This window comes from Orycteropus afer, unplaced genomic scaffold, assembly GCF_000298275.1.
Source record: "Orycteropus afer afer isolate SDZICR_OR568_19922 unplaced genomic scaffold, OryAfe1.0 scaffold00290, whole genome shotgun sequence".
Lineage (NCBI taxonomy): Eukaryota > Metazoa > Chordata > Mammalia > Tubulidentata > Orycteropodidae > Orycteropus > Orycteropus afer.
The window spans coordinates 3331159-3352923 of NW_006921877.1; the positions used below are offsets into that span (position 1 = coordinate 3331159).

The window sequence follows — 21765 nt, forward strand, 5'->3', positions numbered from 1 at the left end:
CCAACCCTCCTCCTGAGGAACAGCTGGTAGGTTTGAACTGCCAGCCTTCTGGTTAGCAGTCAAGTGCCTGAGGCGCTATGTTACCCAAGCTCCTCTTAATAAGAGGTAGGAAGACTGATAGCAACATCAGCCTGCTCACAATTGCATTCGTAAAAGTCCTTATCAAGAAAACTATTCTAAGGACAAAGTATTTGTTCACTTTTTCCTCTGAGGCTAAAATACAGTTTCTGAAATATATATCTAATACTCCAAGATAAATTGACAAGTATTTTCTTCCAAAATTAGAAAAATTATTATAATACTTTCTGCCATTGGCTTCTTCCAACCACATGTACTTCCCACCCTGGTTTTCCAGATAATGCCAGGGATAAAATTCAATTTTCCAAATTCATAAGGAAGCATAAGGGAGATCCTCACACCTCAGGTTCCCCAATCTCTGGAATGTGAATCTTTGTCCAACAATCACTCTTTTTTGGATCAAATTCTTTTCTTTTTAAGACATGCAAATTGTTTTCCCCAAAAATCTTTATTCCTACCCTAATGTTTTAATCATGGAGGTGAAAAAAAAAGTAACATTGTGCTTCTTATCTTGACAGAGTGCCAAAGGATACAAAAGTTTCTGAATAAATTTGAGGCATCTCTCTGGAGCACCAACTTTAACTGGTGTGAGGACAGGAAGGATAACCCTAAGATAGATATAATGACACTGAATAAAAAATTCACCTAAAATTTTACTTAAAAAAAAAAAAAAAAAAGAGAAGAGAAAGAGACTTCAAAGAAATTACATTTTCCTTAAGTGGCAGAAATCTTATGGTTCCTTCACTCTCCTCTGTTTTTATGGGCACTTTAGTGGAAAAGTTTGACCAACATTAACGTAATGGGATTGACAAAAGATGCAAGAACATTTATGTGCATTAAGTAGACATTTACTGAGAGATTCCTATGTGCCAGACTCTTTGGTAAGTGCAACAAATACACACATGAGAAAGTATATAAAAAGCCTATAACCTATTAAAATGATTTTCAATCTTGGCTGCATATTAAAATTTCATGGGACATTTTTAAAAAATGCTGCTGTCCACGTTCCATCTTTTAGAGATTCTGGTGTAGTCTCAGTTGGGCCCTAGTATCAAGATTTTTTTTAAAGGCTACCCAGGTGATCCTAGTGGCAGCCATGGTTAAAAACCACCTGCTGTCACACTGACCACTATTTCTGACCAAAACAAACACCTTCACTCAGGAAAAATGTGTAAATTGCCAGCCACCTATAAAAAAGAGGATCTTAAAAGATGTCTGGAGCTTCTAATGCTTTTTCATGATAAAAATATTCAACAAATGATGGAACTCCCCTGATGTAATGAAGGATATTGATGAAAAATCCACAGCTAACAACATCATACTCAATGGAGAAAGAGTTTTTCTCCTAAGATTAGTCATAAGACAAGGATATTCCCTTTCACAAATGACATTCAACAATGTACAGGAAGTTCCACCCACAGCAAGAAAAAGAAATAAAAGACATCCAAATAGGAAAAGAAAGAAAACTAGCCTTATTCACAGGTGACACGATTCTATATACAGAAAATCCCAAAGATTTCATAAGAAAGCTACTAGCACTAATAAATTCAGCAAAGATGTAGGATACAAGATCAAGGTACACAAATCAGCTGTGTTTCTATATACTAGCAATGAATAAGCTAGAAAGAATTTTTAAGAAAACAATTTATAACAACATCTAAAATAACAAAATACCTAGGAGTAATATAACAAAAGAAGTAAAAGACTTGTACACTGAAAACTATAAAATATTGCTGAAAGAAATTAAAGGAGATCTAAATAAATAGAAAAATATTCTGTGTTCATGGATTGGAAGACTTTTGTTAAAATGTCAGTTTTACCCAAAGCAATCCACAGATTCAACGCAACCCCTATGAAAAATTCTAAGTCTTTTTTTTTTTTGACAGAAAAGAGAAAGCCAATATTTAAATTCTTACAGAATTGCAAAAGGTTCTAAACAGCCATAATGATCTTGAAAAAGAACAAAGATAACTTATACTTCCCAATTTAAAAATACATGACAAAGCTACAGTAATCAAAACAGTGTGGTACTGGTATTTAAAAAAAAAAACTTACTGCGAGTCAATTCTGACTCATAGCAACCATCTTTGAGTTCCCGAGGCAGTAAACCTTTATGGAAGTAGATTGCCTAGTCTTCCCTCTGCGGAGTGGCCAGTGGGTTTGAACTGCCAATCTTCTGGTTAGTAGTCACCAGAATTCCTTTTGGTACTGGTATAAGGGCAGATATATTGACCAATGGAAAAGAACTGAGAATCCAGAAATAAATCCACACACCTACAGCCAATTGATTTTTAACAAGAATGCCAAGTTCATTCAACAAAAAATAGTCTTTTTAACAAAAGATGTGAGGCTACCTGGATTTCCACATGCAGAAGAATGAAGCTGGAGGCCAGCTCACACCATATTAAAAAAATTAATTCAAAATGGAGCAATGACCTAAATACAAAACCATAAAACTCTTAGAACAAATCATAAAGGTAAATTTTCAGGACCCTGTATTTGGCAATGGATTCTTAGATGTAACATCGGAAGCATGAACAACAAAGGACATACAAATAAATTGGACTTAATCAAAATAAAAACTTTTGTGTATCAAAGAACATTATCAAGACAGTGAAGACAACCTACAGAATGGAAGAAAAATCTGCAAATCATACATGTGATAGGAGTTTAATATCCAGAATTTATAAAGAACTCTAACAATGAATAAGGAAGATCACAGAAGAACAGATACATTTGAATTGTGGTGCTAGGGAAGAATACTGAATATATCATAGACTACCAGAAGAATGAAAAAAATCTTAGAAGTATAGCCAGAATATTCCTTAGAAGTGAGAATGGCCAGACTTCATTCATCTCTTGTTCTTTAGTCATGGTATCAGGAGGGACCAGTCCCTGGAGAAGGATATCATGTTTGGTAAAGCTCAGGGTCGACGAAAAAGGGAAAGATACTACAAGATAGATGGACACAGTGGCTCCAACAATGGGCTGAAGCACAGAAATGACTGTGAGAATGGCATAGGACCAGGCAGTGTTTCGTTCAAAATCAACTGAAGAGCACCTAACAACAACAATTTAACAATAAAAAGACAAAAACTCAATCAAAAAATGAGCAAAGTACTTAAATAGACATCTCTCCAATGAAGATACACAAATGGCTAACAAGAATATGAAATGATACTCAACATTATTAGTCATTAGGCAGATGCAAAGTTAACCATAATAATACCATTTCACCCCCACCATGATGGCTAACAGGAGCTGTGGTGGTGTAGTGACTAAGGCATTTGACTGCTAACCAGAAGGCTGGCGGTTCATACCCATCAGCCACTCCTCAGATAGGGCAATCAACTTCCATAGTGATACCACCTTGGAAACCCAAGGAGGGACTGCTATGAGTCGGATCCAACTCGATGGCAGTGGGTGGGTTATGATGGCTAATGTTAAAAAAAATGGAAAACAAATGTTGGTGAGAATGTGGAGAAATTGGAAACCTTATCCATTGCTGGTGGGAATATAAAATGGTACAGCTGCTGGGGAAAACAGTTTGGCCGTTTCTCAAAAAGTTGAACACAGAACTACCATGTTGTTGTTGTTGTTGTTTTGCCGTCGAGTCGGCCCCGACTCATAGCCACCCCTCCTTGGGTTTCCGAGGCAGTATCACTACGGAAGTAGGATTGCCCAACCTTCCTTCCAAGGAGTGGCTGGTGGGTTTGAACCATCAGCCTTCTGGTGAGCAGTCAAGTGCCTTAGGCACTATGCTACCAGAACTACCATACAACACAGCAAATCCACTCCTAGGTAGATACCCAAGAGATCTGAAAGCAGCAATGTAATCACACGGACATCAATGTTCAATGGAGCACAACTCAGAATAGTAAACAGGTGGAAACAACCAAAATGTCCATTAACAGAAGAATGGATAAAGAAAATGTGGTATATACTTACAATGGAACATTATTCAGCTATAAAAAGGACTGATGTTCTAATATATGCTTTATCATTGATAAACCTGAAAAACATTATGCTAAGTGAAGTAAGTTAGACATAAAAGGACACATACTGTATAGCCCTACTTACATGAAATACCTAGAAGAGGTAAGTACATAAAGACATAAAGTAGATTAGTGATACCATGGAGTGTGGGCAAGGAAAAATGGGCATTTAGTACTCATGGAGTACAAAGTTTCTGTTCGGGGTGATGACAAACTTTTAGAAACAGAGGTGATGGTTGTACAACCTTATGACTATAATTAATATCACTGAACTATAGACTTAAAGACAGTCAAAATGGCAAATTTTCTGTTACACATATTCTACTGCAATAAAAAAATAAAATAAAAATGCATGGGGCTGCTTTTTGGCAACAGAAAAAAAAGAGAGATACATTAAGAAGAATTTGACAATAGATTTCTAAGAACAAGAAGGTCTGATATAGTACCAAAGCCAGGCTAAATGGCAGAAAGTATCTAAATGTGTCTTCTACCTTCTGCCATATTTTTATTCTTCCCTCACCCACCACACTTGCTTACCTAGGGATCAGGAAGGATTTTAGATAAAGTTAAAAATAAAGAAAAAACAGGAAAAGCAAACACCTAATGCTCATTATACAAAAAAAAGATACTGAATTTTGGAAGAAGTAAATGTATAGAAGTATGACTCCAAGTTATTTATAACAATCCCAGACAATGGCACATGAAGATAAGCTTCTCTCAGATTTCCCTTGTGAAATAAAGTGATCACCTTGCTCATACAACCTTTTAATACTTCAACTCAACAGCAAAATTGTTGCACCTATAACCATGTATAAGGTTGGCAGACAATGTTTCTACATGTGCACTTGTATGTGCTGTAAGAATGTCCAAGTACAAACAACAAATATGAACCCCTTTGCATATACGATACTGAGTTGTCAATGAAAGCAAACATGGGTATAGGGACGGATAGATGGGTGAACAAGATAAACAATTAGGTATGTCTAAATGGAGAGTGTATCCAAGATCATATATAGGGTTGGCAGACAATGGGCCTACAAGTTCATGTGAATGATCAGAATTCCCAGGTGTACAGTAGAGCTGACAAGGGGCAAGGTTAGGGTCATTACTTGGTCACAGCCAGCTACCCAGAGGGACCGAGTAGTTGATCCTGCGGGCTTGGGACCATAGTCGCAGGGGACATCAAACTCAATTGGCATAACATACTATACAAAACATTGTTCCACCTCCTACTTTGGCGAGTAGCTACTGGGACTTTAAAAGCTAGGAAGCTGCCATCTAGATGCAACAACGGGTCTCTCCTCGTCAAGAAGAAAGAAGAAAACCAAAATTAATGGAAACAATCAGTCCTAGCAACTGGTACACCATCCGATCTGCAACCTATACAACTATGAGACCAGAAGAACTAGATGGTGCCCAGCTACCACTGCCATCCACTTGGAAGGGATGTAGGAGATCCTGCATAAAGAGGGAGAACAATGTGGTACAAAACTCAAAATCATTTGGAGGCAAAAAAAAAAAAAAGAAGGTGGGGACCAGGTTTGCTGGTCCAATGGAGCCTGGTGTAACCACTGAGACTATGGTCCCTAGATGCCCTTCAGGTCTAGAATTGAACCCACAACTGTGGTTTCCAGCCAAACAAAGTACAAGCAAGTGAGTTAAACATTTACCTCAAGTAGACACACGCCCTGGAGAGAACAATCATGGGAGAAGGAAGGGCTGCTTATGCACAGGGAGATAGCTCAGGGTGCAGAAGAGTATGAAGGGATGGACACTGGGAGGAGGTAACTATGGGGAGGAAGTGGGAGGGGAGCTGCTGCATTGTAAATTTTGGTCAATGACATGAGACAAAGTATATGTGAACTGCTGTATGAAAAGTGAATTTACTCTGTAAATCTTCACCCAAATCCTAATAAAAAAAAAAAAGAATGTCCAAGTATATAGTAGAGCTGACAAGGGTCAAGGCTGTGGTGGCTTCCTGGCCACAGCCAGCTACCCTGAGGGAGCAAGCAGTTGGACCTGTAGGCTCAGGACCATGGTCATAGAGGACATCAACCTCAACTGGCATAACACACTACACAAAACCACTGTTCTACAGCCTACTTTGTTGAGTAGCGATTGGGCTCTTAAAAGCTTGCAAGCAGCTATCTAGATGAAATGATGGGTGTCTCCTTGTCCAGAACAAAGAATGAAGAAAACCAGAAAACCAAAGACGCATGAAAACAATTAGTCCAAGGGACTAATAAACCATGTAATTCTCAGCCTATATGACCATGAAACCAAAAAAACTAGATGGCGCCTGGCTACTACTGTCAACCACTTAAAGGGAGATCAGTGCAGGAGATCCCGGATAGAGTGGGAGAACAACGTGGGACAAAACTCAGAAAAAAAAAGACCAGGTTTGCTGGTCTGATAGTACCTGATAAGACCCCTGAGACTATGGCCCCTAGTTATCCTTTAGGTGTAGAACTGAACTTACTCCTGTGGCTTCCAGCCAAACAACAGACAGGCTTTTGGGGCAGAACATTTACATCAGGAAGATATACTCCTTGGAGCAATCAATCTCAGGAGAACAGAAGGGCAGTGTTTGTACCGAGAGACAGCTCTTGGGGAGTGGGAGTGCGTGGGAGGGAAGGACACAGGGAAGAGAGCTGTTACACTCTGTGGGGAATTGCAGTCAGTATCATGAAACAAAACATGTATGAACTGCTGTACAGAAAATGAATTTGCTCTGTAAACTTTCACCCAAAGCACACACACACACACTCAAAAATGTGTTGCACCAAACCTGCTTTACACTGGGAAGAGAATATGATGAACGTGGCATGCCAAAAGTCAAAAACTTTATTAGTAGTAATAAGTGAAGGCTAAGGAATTTTTTGCTTGAGAAACTACAGTGGTAAGTCCATTCTAATGATAGGGCCATTCTAAGTCTTAGCCTGGCATTCAAAATATTTCAATATAGCTCCTCCACTCCAGTCAGTTCATTTCCGTTTCTATATTTTTGCTTATGCTGTAACCCCCCTGACCTATAATGCCTCCTCATCTGTTTCCTTCTCCAACATTCTAATCTAAATTCACCTTCATTAGCCCTGTCCCAAACAAATCTCTCCCTTAACTTTCTGAGTATATACTATATTTCTGCTTCCTTGTTTATACTCTAGTAACTTTACATCCTGATTTTCTCTTTGGGTTGACTCTTTTGAAAAATCTTGGATAGAATTCAGGTTTATCATCAAAAGAAAGATTGCTTGTTGAATAAGCTTCATACATGGTTACCTTCAAGGAGCTCTAGTGGCACAGCACGTAAGGCATCTGAATGCTAACCAGAAGACTGGCAGTTCAAACCCACCAGCTCTGCAGGAGGAAGACAGGACAATCTACTTCCCTAAAGATTTACTGCCTGGAAAACCAATGGGGGTCACTATGAGTTGGAATCAACTGGATGGCAGTAGGTTTGGTTTGGATGGTTAGATTTTGGAAAGAACTTCACTATTTTAGGAAACAAACTGAGGAGATGAGAAGTTTCAAGAGTCCATGACCATCTGGTCTGGCACTGGTCTGAGAACAATTTATGAAAGGAGAAGGGTGAGAATAACCACTGCACTCCCCAGAGATTTGATCTCGGCTTGATTCTGTTCCCTTAACAATTACCTGTTTAGGATCCTGTATGCACCGTCCACGTTCCCATCCTGTACCATCACAGTCCTAGCAATGAACTTCAGATGTTTTGCCATGACCTTGGATTTAAAAGTCTTCACTCAGCTGTACCTAAACGATGATGAAGGGCAAGTAAAGTATAGAGACCAGGTAAGAAAGCAACACACCACACGATCTACCGCGCGGCTTATTCAGAATCGGGAAATGAAACGTGCTCTGGGACATGAGAAACAGCGACACGTGGAAGTGCCACATCCAAGAAGGTACACACCAATCGTTTATCAAGACGCCCTTTTTCCTTCTGCCAATACAAGCCTTAACCTAAGGAAGAAAGCAGATGGTAGGAAGGCGTCACCACGAAAACTTGCGTAGCCAGGCACGGGACGACACAAGCAGCAGAGACGCCGCGTGGCCCCTCCCTCCACCATTCTCGCTCACTCCCCCAAGAAAGGGTTTGGAATGGGAGTTTCTCAGGCTTTAGAAAGGGGTACAACCGCGCGCAAACTCGCCTTCCAGCCGAGCCCTCCTTCTTTTCCTCAGTTCCAACACCCGATACACTGAGCACCCAGTCGACCCAAAGCCTTCCCGGGACCGGAAGCGGAAACGACGGAATCCCCAGCGCCACGCAAAGGAGCGTAGGCTGAGAAAAGAAACCTGTGCGTGGAAACCAAAGTAACAGTCTTTCTGTCCTCAGCTGACAACCTTCCCTCCCCCGCGGTCTGGACTCTACACCGGCAAAGTAAAATCCTCGTTGCCTTAGTTCCTGGAGACAAGTTCCTCTGCTATCCGTGGAGTCGTCATCCTTCCGGCTCTGTGAAGCTCATCCCCATTCCATATCCTGTAATCCTATTAAACTATTAACAGATTTTTAAACCTTTGTTTTTTGCTCCTGGATGGAAAACGAAAGAAATGGGCGAAGCTTCCTGAGCATGGTTCTTGTTTTCTCCTTGGAAAGGACGCAGACTCTGCTATCTCTCCAGAAGAAAAACTGGCTTCACATTCTTCACTTGCCTGAAAACTAAGGGAAAGAAATAAACAGATAGTGAATTTTACTATACCAAACTATACTATAGGAGCTCTGGTAGCATAGTGCCTAAGGCACTTGACTGCTAACCAGAAGGCTGGCAGTTCAAACCCACCAGCCACTCCTCAGAAGGAAGATGGGGCAATCTACTTCCGTAGTAATACAGCCTCGGAAACCCAAGGAGGGGTCGCTATGAGTCGGGTCCCACTCGATGGCACATAACAACATCAACAACATACTATACTATAATATCATCGTCATGGCCATTTCAATAAAAATATGGGACACATTTGTAAAATTTAAGGTCTAAAAATCTGTTATATCAGTTTCTATCTCATTCACCTTCTTCAAAGCCTAACAGAAATGTCTTTTTCTTTCTTCCTCCCTCACTTAGGAAATAACCTTCCTTTTATTTCATTCATGTGCTACTTCTAATATCCATTTATGATTATTCACATAAGTTCAGACCTAATGGCTAGTGGAAAACAACAGAGTGAAGGGCTGAGAAGAAGAAAGCAGGCCTGTGGTGGTTAAGTTTGTGTGTCAGCTTGGCTGGGCTTGGTTGAGTGTCTGGGTAGCTGAATGCAGTTATTCCCTGTGGTGAGATTGGTAGTTAACTCCATGGTGGAATCTATTGGAGGAGCTGAGTAGCTGCTTTGGGTATGTGGTGTGCTTCCTGTATGTAAGAAACAGCTTTGGGAATGGTCTCCATCTTTTAGCATGCTTGAACCCTGTGTGTAATCAAATCGTTGTCCAGCCACCTGCCCTACTCTGCCCAACTTGGGACTTTCAATGGATTTGAATGAATGGCCTGCCCTGTGGTTTGGTAACATCAGGACTATGCCTTTTTACTTGTCAACCTTGGGCTTGTCAGCCTCAGCAGCCAACAGCTGTCTAAGTGAAGAAAAGCCTCCAGCTTCAGTGGGCTGGGATCAGGAAGCAGAGCTGAAGCCCAAGGCTGAGCCTGGCACTTTGAACTCAGACTTAAAGCCTCCAAACTGTAAGAGAATAAACTCCTGTTTGTTAAGGCAGCCCATTTGTGGTAAATTCTTGTCAGAGTGGCACTAGGTAACCAGAACAAGACCCCAAAGCAACTTCTTGGTAATGAGGTTCTTTGAGTACCTCACCTAAAACACACACATATGCATCCTCATCAATTATAGGAACACATGCCAAAAATTATACCCTTTGTAGAGTAAGCCAAGTCCCAAGTACAAAAACACAAGCTAGAGGAGCACATCATTACGCTTATCAACAATTTTTTACTGAACGCCTACCCTGTGACAGGTCCAGTTTCTCCTGGACCAACAGAAAACACAAAAGACAAATAATAAAGTACCCTGTGATAAATGCAAAATAAATTATATAGGCAACTGCATAATATGGTGAACATGCACTGCATTAGAAGTCAGGAGATCTGGAGGTTCAAACCCACCAGCTACTCCATGGAAGGAAGCTAGGGCACTCTACTTCATAAAGGTTTACCACCTCAGAAACCCAATGGGGGTCGGAATCCACTCAATGGCATTGGGTTTGGTCTTTTTCTTTTTTTTAAATCATAGACAGTACTAGCAGAAACAGAGGAGCCTGTGAAAAGGGGGAGCAGGATATGTTTAAAGGAAAGAAAATATATTTGATCAGTAAGCACTGGAAAAACCATCAGACTTGAAATCAGGAGTTCTGTATGACACGTTGTGTTGTCTTGGAAAAGTCATCTAAGTATCTTTATTTATAGAAATAGAGATTGAATTATATACCAAAGGTACCTCTTGGGTCTAAAATGCTGATATTCTCAATGAATTTTAAGTGTCAGCAACATGTAAGTAGAATTTTCTGGCAGAAATTTGGACCCTCAGTATATCATCTCAAGGGAAAGATTGGAACTGCAGATGAAGCTTCAACAGTCTTCTAAGCAGAGGCAATAATAAAAAGCCATGAAAGAAGATGAAACCTTTAAGTGAAAAAATGTGATCAGAGAAGAATGAGGGCTAATGACTGAGCCTAAGGGAATATCCCCACCCTGAGGTGGGAGGGAGTAGAGTCATTGAGAGGCCTTGAAGTCACTGCCAGATAAGTAAGAGTAGACTCAGGATAGTGTGCCATCATAGTATCCAAAGGAGGAGAGTTTCAATAGGCAGCCTCAAGAGTGTCAAATGATACAGAGATCACCAAATACATAGCTTCTATAAATACCCCCAGGTTTAGCTATTAACTAGTTCTGACTCTATACTGTTCTGATTCTGTGGGGTCATTGTTGTTGTTGTTGTGGTTATGTGCCGTCGAGTCGGACCCGACTCATAGCAACCCCTCCTTGGGTTTCCAAGGCAGTATCACTATGGAAGTAGATTGTCCCATCTTCCTTCCGAGGAGTGGCTGGTGGGTTTGAACCGCCAGCCTTCTGGTTAGCAGTCAAGTGCCTTAGGCACTATGCTACCAGAGCTCCTTGTGGGGTCATTAGTAACATAGAAAGTGCAGTAAACTATTGGTAATTAAAGGTAGGCTGCAAGGGGTGAAAGATTGAGTAGGTGAAAAGGAACTGGAAAAAGTGTGATTAACCTACTCTATTAAGAATTATGGAGAAAAGAAGAGAGAGGATGAGTAGGCTTGAGATATTTTCAAGATGTGGGGAACTGATTACACTTGTAGGAGGAATGAGTAATCATTATGGGGAACAAATAAAAGTTGCAAGATAAAGAGGGGACAACTGATACAGCAGAAGTTCCAGAGGTGAAAAAGAATGGAATCAAAAGCACAAATGGAGAGGTTTGCTTTAGAAAGGAGTTCACATTCCCTGAAATAAAGGGAGACAATTCTTCACTAAGAACAGAAGACTCAAGCAATGTGCGGATGAAGTTGGGAAAATGTACAACTATGATAAACATGCTAAGGTTGACGGTAAGCAGTGACTCAAATGACAGAATAGCCTGGCATACTGCAAGGGCTTAGAATGGGAGAGGACATGGTTTTGCAGAAATGGAGACAAATCAGAAAGAGAGTAATAGACAGAAGGGGATAGATAGAGAAAAATTCATGAACTTCATTTTGCCTCCTGACAACATTGGGTAGCCTTCCTTAGTCCAACATACATCTAATGGCTGCAGCTTTTGGAATAAGAATGAGGTTCAGTGTCTGAGGTGAACCCCACTCTGACAATTCTAGGACATTCCTCCTTCTTCAAAACTGGCAATCACAGTGGCTTTTCTGGCTCTAGTGTCCCACCCCTGGCAGCAGACTACATATGCAAAGAGCTATCCCAGAACAAAAGAACCTGCTAGTCTAGGCCAGTTGGGAGATTACAAGTATAAGAGATACAAAGGGAAAGGTACTTGTCTCTGAACCTGAATGAAAAAGCAAACCCAACTCTGAACCACATACCTGTCCCAACGGTTTTCCCTAAGAAGACAGCAGCAGAGAGGAAAATAAGAGTCCCTTTCCCTCTATCACCTGTATCAACCCATCCAGATTTCTAACTCGGTGGAGCTCGTGTTCAGAAATATTTCCATCCCTCTTCTTTGTCCAGAAAATAAAGATTGGTATTCAAGGCAGAAGGTTTCAATTTCCATTCAATCAACAAACTGTTTAGGTATAAAATTTCTTTAATGAGAAAGGATTTCTCTTCCCTTAACACAAATGCATACATTAAAAGTAAAACATATATACATGTATTATACAAATTAGAAACCATAGAGTAACAAGTCCTGGGTTAGGGGTTAAGAAGGTGGCCATTAAGAACAACTAGAGGATGGCTCCGTATCTGTTTTAGGTGTCTCATGGTCATCTCTCTGGCCATCGTGGGTTCTAGGAAAGGACAGAGTACAGTTCTAGTCTCAAGGCAGAATCACTGGCAAACTGTGGCAACAAAGTCCTTCTCCAGATAGTTTCTTAGGATTACTGGGGTGACAGGAGATGCTGTAGTAGGTGGAGCTGGAGTGGTTGGGGCAGAATGCATGAAGGGCTGCATTCCATGCTGCAGTAAAAGGATAACACCAATGCTGGTTCCAGTGCCTAATGGACCATGGTTCAAGGATATGGTACCTGGGGAACTGAGTGGGGGGTTGCAAATTGGAGTTGTGTGGATCCAGGTCAGGTCCATGGCTGGCCATTCTGTAAGGTGCCAAGACTGCTTCTGTTTCAGAACTAGATGTCCAAGCTGTGTCTGGTTCGTCTTTTCCACGGGAGGTGCAGGAGAGGAGACAGCTAGATTAGTGTGGTGTCTTGGCAAAAGCTGGAAAGGGCGAGAAAGAAAAAATTATTGAGAAATCTTTCTAGTTAGCTCCCTTGGTTACTTAAATCTTTGCTTTCCTTGAGAATGCACTTTGCAATCTAGATGTACCTTGTCTTATGCAAGACATGTTCCTGCCAGATTGTGGTTAAGTAAAAGTTTTAGACATCAAATTATACTTTAACTTATTCAACAAATCCTTGAGGACCTACTATGTACCACATAGTATATTAGACACTGGATGGCCAGAGATGAACAAAATGAAACAGTCCCACAGGTTCTCATTATTTATAAAAGGATTCTTTTTAGGACCTGGTTTGCTGGTCTTATACAGCCTGGTGGAACCACTGAGACTATGGCCCCTAGCTTCTCTTCAGGTCTGGAATTGAACCCAGCCAAACAAAACACAGGTATATGAGCTGAACCTTTACATTAGGTAGATATACTCCTTGGAGAGATCAATCATGGGAGAATTAAAGGGCTGTGTATGCACAGGGAGACAGCTGGGGGGTGGGGGGCAGAAGTGCATGGGCGGGAAGAGCACAGGGAAGAGGTGGCTGTGGGGAGAAAGTAGGAGGGGAGCTGTTGCATTGTGGGAAATTGCAGTCAATATCATGAGACAAAGTACATGTGAGCTGCTGTATGCAAAGTGAATTTGCTCTGTAAACTTCCCCCAAATCACAATAAAAATCGGAAAAAATTAAAAAAAAAAATTGGAAAAAATAAAAAAGGATTCCTTTTAGAATTTCTTTAAAGAAATGTCTACTTTTAATTGGAATAATCACTTTTCAATTTCTGTATTGTGAATTCTAATTTTCTGAATTATTTAGTGTATAATGAAGTATAAACTAACAGGTAGACAGGATCTTCTTGATGCTTATTTTTAAATAAATTATTCTTATTACAGACAACAAAGGTAAATACTATTATGTGCATAATCCTGCAGTATCAATAATAACAAATGATAATAATCTATGAGTGTGGATACACAGGCAGACATGCAAGCTGAACAGGACTAAGTAGAAAAATGAGACTACACCCATGAGCATAGATAAGTTTGGCAGATGATAGTTCTACATATGCATTTGTATGTGCTACAAATATAACCATGCATATAGTGGAACAAGGGAGCTCTGGTGACATAGTGCCTAAGGCATTTGACTGCTAACCAGAAGGCTGGTGGTTCAAACCTACCAGGCACTCCTCAGAAGGAAGGTTGGGCAATCTACTTCCGTAGTGATACCACCTCAGAAACCCAAGGAGGGGTCACTGTGAGTCGGATCCAACTCTACGGCACTGAGTTTGGTTTTTGGTTTGGTTTATAGTAGAACAAACAGGGAGCAAAGTTATGAAAACTTCTTAGCTATAACCAAACGCCTTGAAGAATGAATCATCAGGCTTGAGGGCTTAGGAGCACAGTCTAGTGGGACATCTGAGTTAATTGGCATAAGATACAAAGACAATATTCTATATTCTACTGTGGTGAGTAGTGACTGGGGTTTTAAAAGCTAGCAAGTGGCCATGTAAAATGCAACTATTGATCTCTCCCATCTGGAAGAAAGAAGACTCAAGAAAATCAAAGACTCAAGAAAACAATTAGTCCAAAGGACTAATGGTACACACAAACCACAGCCTTCACTAGCCTAAGACCAGAAGAACTAGATGGTGCCCAGCTACCACTACCAACTGCTCCAGTTGGGACCACAGAAGGTTCTGGACAGAGTGAGAGAAAAATATAGACAAAATTCAGTTATAAAAAAGGCCAGACTTACTGGTCTGATAAGAGACTAGTAGAACCCCTGAGACTATAGCCCTTACTCATCACCCTTCACACCTGGAACTGAACACACCCTGGGGATCACCTTGCAGTCAAACAACAAACAAGCCTATGAAGTGAACACTTAAACGTACTACTCAGATCAATTAACCATAGGAGATCAGAAGGATAGCATTTGCCCTAAAACAAAGCTCAGAAAGCAGGAAGGGGCAGCAAAGAAGGATAAATGGATATGGGGAACCCAGGGAGGAAGTAAGGATAGTACTTTACATTAAAGGAATTGCAACTAAAGATATTAAACAAAATTTACATAAATTGTTGAATGGAAAACTAATTTTCTCTGTAAACTTTCGCCCAAACTGTGATTTTAAAAAATCAATTATTCTTACAGCAGGTACTCAATAATAGCTGTGCTAGATTGAAAACAAAAAGGATTGGCCCTTACCTGCAGGACACTTTCCGCTCCCCATCACTTGAATGCCACTCAAATACTCTTATTTGAAGGCACAGAAAATAAATCATGTCCCCACTGGGTCTAAGAACCTGCCCAATACTCCTCCTATGAGTGCTTCTCCCCGATAATACACCTCATATGACCAGTCCTTGAAACCCACTGCAAAGACTCAAAGGTTTCCAAGGGTTTGGTACAAATATTCTCGGACAAGAATGAAAAGAGGGAGAAGCAAAGATTTTGGAGGGAAGCAAGGGAGAAAGCATTTGCAGAAAGAAGCTCAGGCATTTTCCTGGATGAGTTATTTGACCAAGTGAGAACCCTTAGATATTTGTACAGAAAGCAGACAAGCTATAGCATGAGGGACAGGATTAAATTTCATGGAGCTCTTCCCAGTGATTCAAACAAAACAGAACCAATATCATCTAGGATTCAAGACAATGAACAAAGCATAGACATTTCCTTCTCTGAAAAGCAGCTTGATAAAAAGAGAAAAACAGCCGGAAGTAAATGGAAAGAGAAGCCCCTTTTTGCATGCACACTTCTTTATTTCTGGTTACTATCTTACCTCTTTCTCAGGCTTGTAAGTTCTTAACTTGACCAGTTGGTGCCTGCTATCACTCAAAGATGATGTCTGCGCAGCTATATGAGGAAACCAACTCTTTAACATCCCTTCTACCTGCAGCAGGGTTCCTAGGTAACGCTCCCTGTGAAGGGGACATAAGAAAAGAGCCATTAAGGATGGGGGGAAAAAGAGACAGGTCTGGAGATATGTCCCACTTTTATGAGCTATTGAGTCAAGAACCAGGGGGACTTACCCCATCTGTGGCTTCTGCAAAACTCCTACAATACGTTGGATCCTGTCCATTGCCACACTCTGCTGGAAACTGCTCAATCCTGGGGTCAGAGAGAGAAAGAAGAATTAAGGATTGAGATTCAAGCTTTTAGTCACATAAAGGAAGGATACACGGTGGTTAAAACTGAGTTGCCGAAAGAAACAAATAGTAGAGTGGTAGAGTAGTAGACTAGCAATTTACTTCTAAAACCATTGGCCAGTGAAAACCTTATGAATAGCAACAGAACATCGCCTCATACTGTGCTTGAAGATGAGCCTCTCATGTTAGAAGCACTCAAAATATGACTGAGGAAGAGCTGCCTCCTCAAACTAGAGTCAACCTTAATCATGTGGATGGAGTAAAGCTTTTGGGACCTTCATTTTCTGAAATAAGAAGATACAGATGCAAACATCCATCAATAATGAGAATATGAAATGTACAAAGTATAAATCTAGGAAAATGGAAAGTTGTCAAAAATGAAATGGAACACTTGAAAATAGATATCCTAGGCAACAATGAGCTGAAATGGATCGGTACTGGGCTTTTTGAATCAGACAATCATATGGTTTACTATGCCAGGAATAGATTGAAGAGGAATGGTATCACAATCATTGTCAAAAAGAAGATTTCAAGATCTATCCTGAAGTACAACACTATCAGTGATAGGGCAATATCCATTTGCCTACAAGGAAGATCAGTTAATAAATACAGCTATTATTCAAATTTATGCCAAAGAAGAAGAAATTAAAGATTTTTTTTTAACCAACTTCTGCAGTCTGAAATCAATCAAACATGCAGTAAAAATGTATTAATAATTACTGGTGTTTGGAATGCAAAAGAAACAAAGAAGAAAGATTAGTAGTTGGAAAATATGGCCTTAGTGATAGAAATAACAGTGGAAATTGCAGGATAGAGTTCAATAACATAAGCCAGCAACTATATATAAGGTCCTCACCAGATGGAATAGAAGGGAATCAGACTATATCTGTAGAAAGAGACAATGGAGAAGCTCAATATCACCAGTCAGAACAAGGCCAGGTGCTAACTTGCGAACAGACCACCAGCTGATATATGCAAATTCAAGTTGAAGCTAAAGAAAACTGAAACAAGTTCATGAAGCCAAAGTACAACTTTGAGTATATCCCACTTGAATTTAGAGACCACCTCAAGTATATATTTAATGTATTAAACAATAATGACTGAAGACCAGACAAGTTGTGGGATGACATCAAGGACATTATACACGAAAAAGGCAAAATGTCATTAAAAAGACAGGAAAGAAAGAAAAGATCAAAATGGATTTCAGAAAAAATTGAAACTTGCTCTTGAATGGAGAGTAGCTAAAGTGAATGGAAGAAGTGATGACCTAAAAGAGCTGAACAGAAGATTTCAGTGGGGCAGCTTGAGAAGATAAAGCATTATAATGAAATGTGCAAAGACCTGGAGTTAGAAAACCAAAAGGGAAGAACACGTCTGGCATTTCTTAAGCTGAAAGAACTGAAAAAAAAAAAAAAATCAAGCTTAAAATAGCAATATTGAACCATTCTATGGGAAAATATTGAATGATACAGGAAGCATCAAAATAAGATGGAATGAATACACAGAGTCACTGCACAAAGAATTGGTTGGTGTTCAACCATTCAGGAAGCAGCATATGATCAAGAACCAATGGAACTGAAAAAAGAAGTCCAAGCTGCACTGAAGGTATTGGTGAAAAACAAGCTTCCAGGATGATAGAATACCAATTGAGATGTTTCAACAAATGGATGCAATACTGAAAGTGCTCACTCATCTATGCCAAGAAATTTGGAAGATAGCTACCTGGCCAACTGACTGGAGGAGATACATATTTGTGCCCATTTCAAAGAAAGGTGATCCAACAGAAGACAAAAATTATTGAACAATGTCATTAATATCATACGCAAGTAAAATTTTGCTTAAGATAATTAAAAAAAACAGTTGCAGTAGTACACTGACAGGGAACTGCCAGAAATTCAAGCCAGATTCAGAAGAGGATATCGAATGAGGGATATCACTGCTGATGTCAGATGGATCTTGGCTGACAGCAGAGAAAACCAGAAAGATGTTTACCTATGTTTTATTGACTATGCAAAGGCATTCAACTGTGGATCATAACAAATTATGGATAACACTGCAAAGAATGGGAATTCCAGAACACTTAATTGTGCTCATGAGAAACCTGTACGTAGACCAAGAAGCAGTTATTTAAACAGGACAAGGGTATAGTGTGTGGTTGAAAATCAAGAAAAGTGCATTGGAGTTGGATCCATTGGAGTTGGGTCCTTTCACCATATTTATTCAGTCTGTATGCTGAGCAAGCAATCTCATAAACTGGACTATATGAAGAAGAACAGAACATCAGGATTGGAGGAAGACTCATTAACAACCTGTGATATGTAGATGACACAACTTTGCTTGCTAAAAGCAAAGAGGACTTGAAGCACTTACTGATAAAGATCAAAGACTACAGCCTTCAGTATAGATTACACCTCAACATAAAGAAAAAAAAAATCCTCACTACTGGGCCAATAAAACAACATCATAGTAAATGGAGAAAAGATTGAAGTGGTCAAGGATTTCATTTTACTTGGATCCACAATCAAGACCCATGAGAACAGCATTCAAGAAATCAAATGACGTATTGCACTGGGGAAATCTGCTGCAAAAGAGCTCTTTAAAGTGTTAAAAAGCAAAGATATCACCTTAAGAACTAAGGGACATCTAACCCAAGCCATTACCATTTTTAGTTGCCTCATATGCACATGAAAGCTGGACAATGGATAAGGAAGACTGAAGACTTGATTATTTGAATTATGCTATTGGCTAAGAATATTAAATATACCATGGACTGCCAAAGAATGAACAAATCTGTTTTGGAAGAAGTACAGTCAGAATGCTCCTTAGAACGGAGGATGGTGAGACTTCATCTCACGTACTTTGGACATTATCAAGAGGGACCAGTCCCCAGAGAAGAACATCAAGCTTGTTAAAGTAGAAGGTCAGTGAAAAAGAGCAAGCACAGTGGCTGCAACAATGGGCTCAAACATAGCCACAATCGTGAGGATAGCACAAGACCAGGGAGTGTTTGGTTCTGTTGTACATAGGGTTGCCATGAGTTGGAACTAACTCAACAACATCTAACAACCACCACAAAGAAATTGAGTCACAAAAGCAGAAAGACTTAAGAGAGATACTTTTAAAAACAAACACAAAAGCTGTTACGTTATGGGAAATTGCAGTCAATGTCATGAGAGAAAATGTGTATGAACTACCATGTGGAAAGTGAATTTGATCTGAAAACTTTCACCCAAATCACTATAAATTTTTTTTTTTAAAGACCTAATCCAAATGAGTGGAAATAATCAGATAGTTACCTCTCTCAAAGCGACCCATCTTCAGCCCATTCAGTAGGTCTGTGAGTGGGCGAATGAATCCTTGGAGCTCTTTACACTGTAGGGTAACAGTACAAAGGCTATGAGAAGACCAACAATTGCACACACCAGTACTAATTCTTCCTCCACCTCCAAATCTGGGAGCCAATACTAAGGACCCTCATAGAGTCCTTAACAATCATCTGGGTGGTAAACTACACCAGTACCTTTTCCTTTCCTGTGTTTTCTCTTACCTTCTGAGCAAAGAGCAGGTCTCCCTCTGTGGTACAACCCTGAATGTTTTCCAATTCACCATGTCTTGACCTTTTGACCACAGATCCTGCCACAGAAGAAGCCAAGCCCCGCTGTTTCAGGTGAGATGCTGTATGCTGGTTATTGTAAACCTTGGGTCGATGCCTGCAGCGGATAGGACCGGGACTGGGCCGACAAGCTCCACTCTGCCCAACAGTGTCTGGCGTGGGCTCCAGAGCCGCCTTGTCCTCCCCTTCACTATCAGAGGGGAAGCCAAAGTCACTGTTCATTGGTGAGGTGGAAAAAGAAGAAGAGAGAGAGAAGGAGGAACAAGAAGAAACGCTAGATGGGGAATCCATAGATCCAAAAGCAGGGATGGAGAGCAGCTCCAGGAGTACCCGAAGATCGAACCTGTAACTGAAGAGCAAAGCGAGGCAGTTTGAAACCAACGTGTGAGGATTAAGAAATGGACCAGGAGATCGGAACGTACTGCATAGAATATAATTAATAACTCTCTCCTCCCCAATATTATACGTTTCAGAGACAATACAAAAAATCATCTCTGTTCTCATTCCCCATCACCATTAAGAAACTGAGACTGCCTCTCTGATCTCCCTCAGTTCAGATTAAATACCTGACTGGGCACTTTCTCCCCAACCGAAACCCCTGCCCATTGCTCGCCTCCGCTGTTGCCCTGCCTGTTTCCTCACCGAACCTCCGTACCTGAGGTCCTGGCACCACAAAGCAGTAACCAGACGGGTCTCGGAACCCGAACCCACCTCTTAACCCTGCGTGAACCGCCCCACCGAGAGCAGTCTCCTGCACCTTCCCAGTCTTTCAGTATCAGGATGCATGCTCTGGTCCCTCTCAGGTCTCGCCTGCTGCACGATGCGATCCCTCCCAGTAACAAGATCTGCCCTTCAGTCCCCAAAACCCACTTCTGTGTCTAGTCTTCTCGTGCCGCTTGCTCCCCGCCCTCCAGGTCCCCTCACCTCCGTCGCTCATCCGAGCCCAGGCTCAGCCTCCCGCTCCTTCCCAGCTTCTCCAAGTCTCAGTCTCGTCTACCCACCTTCTCCGCCTCTTTCACTGGGTGGGTCCCGCCCCTTCCCCCTCCCAGACACGTGAAACTCGGCACGTGCCTCCCCCTGTGTACACAGATCTCTCACCCTCATTGGTTGGCAAGCCGGTAACACGTGACTCTCGGTCCCGACATCTACAGTCCATTTGCTACAGCACACAGGGGTTGGGCCAATAAGGAGGCGGCCAGGTGATGAATGGCTGGATGGGTTGCGTTCCGTGCTCCGCCCCTACATGCGACTCCTGGAGAGGACCGGGTGATTAAAAAAAAAAAAGGAGGGGGAAGGAAAAAGAGTGGAAAAGAAGGGAGGGGAGGAAGAGGGCGGAGCCCTTGGCTTTAAAAAGGACAGTGAAAGCTCGGATCCGAGACTAGCGCTCAGAATGCTCAGAGACTGGATATGCGACTTGACCTGAGCGCCTCCGGACCTCAGGACGCCGGCGCTGCCTCCAGAGCCTACCCCTCAGCCCTCTTTGTGTGCGTCTCCACTCATGAGTGCAGCACGTGGAACCCACCAGCGACTTGTGTCTGCAACGTGTGTGAGAGAATGGATGTATGACACTGTGTATAGTCTCCCTCTGTGGGTGGCCCAGCACTCGTGACTCCCAGTCTGTTTTAGCCTCCCCTCCTCCTTCCTCTCCACCAAGTTGGGTGCCTGTTGCCCTGCTGGGTGAGGAGGGTGGGGACTGATGCCGAGAACACCGCGTCCTCTCCCGGGCGTCCGCTGGGGCGGCTCCTCCAACCCTTTCCTTACATAACCCGCTACGCACGTTACTAGCACAGATGCCAGCCTGCCACGACTCTAGAGGTCAAAACCGAATTTGGTTGTTCCTGACTTTTTTACCCCGGCTCCTAGGAACCTGAGCTCTTAAATTCTCTGAGTATCGGGAACAGAGTCGGGTAGGTTTTCGATCTCCTGGGATATGGCTTTGTCCAGCTTCGGTTTCTTCATTCGACATGATTTTGAAGGTGGGAGTAAAACAAATCTGTAGTTTAGAGACAA

At 41.4% G+C, this 21765-nt stretch overlaps 2 protein-coding genes across 2 annotated transcripts in view; both read right to left on the reverse strand.

Annotated features, from left to right (window-relative positions):
* The window catches only part of MRPS21 (mitochondrial ribosomal protein S21), a 29200-nt gene extending 21390 nt beyond the window's left edge, over positions 1 to 7810 (reverse strand). Inside the window, exon 1 of the mRNA XM_007950952.1 lies at positions 7728 to 7810. Within this exon, the coding sequence (XP_007949143.1) occupies positions 7728 to 7810 (83 nt within the window). The remainder of the gene's footprint in view (positions 1 to 7727) is intronic.
* Positions 7811 to 12460: 4650 nt separating this feature from the next.
* On the reverse strand, positions 12461 to 20046 carry CIART (circadian associated repressor of transcription). Its single transcript, XM_007950990.1, is given in 8 exon segments — positions 12461 to 12554; positions 12556 to 12655; positions 12658 to 12982; positions 14121 to 14127; positions 15804 to 15914; positions 16026 to 16104; positions 19439 to 19514; positions 19690 to 20046. Coding segments are annotated over 8 exon segments (1149 nt in total).
* Between the last annotated feature and the right edge of the window lie 1719 nt (positions 20047 to 21765).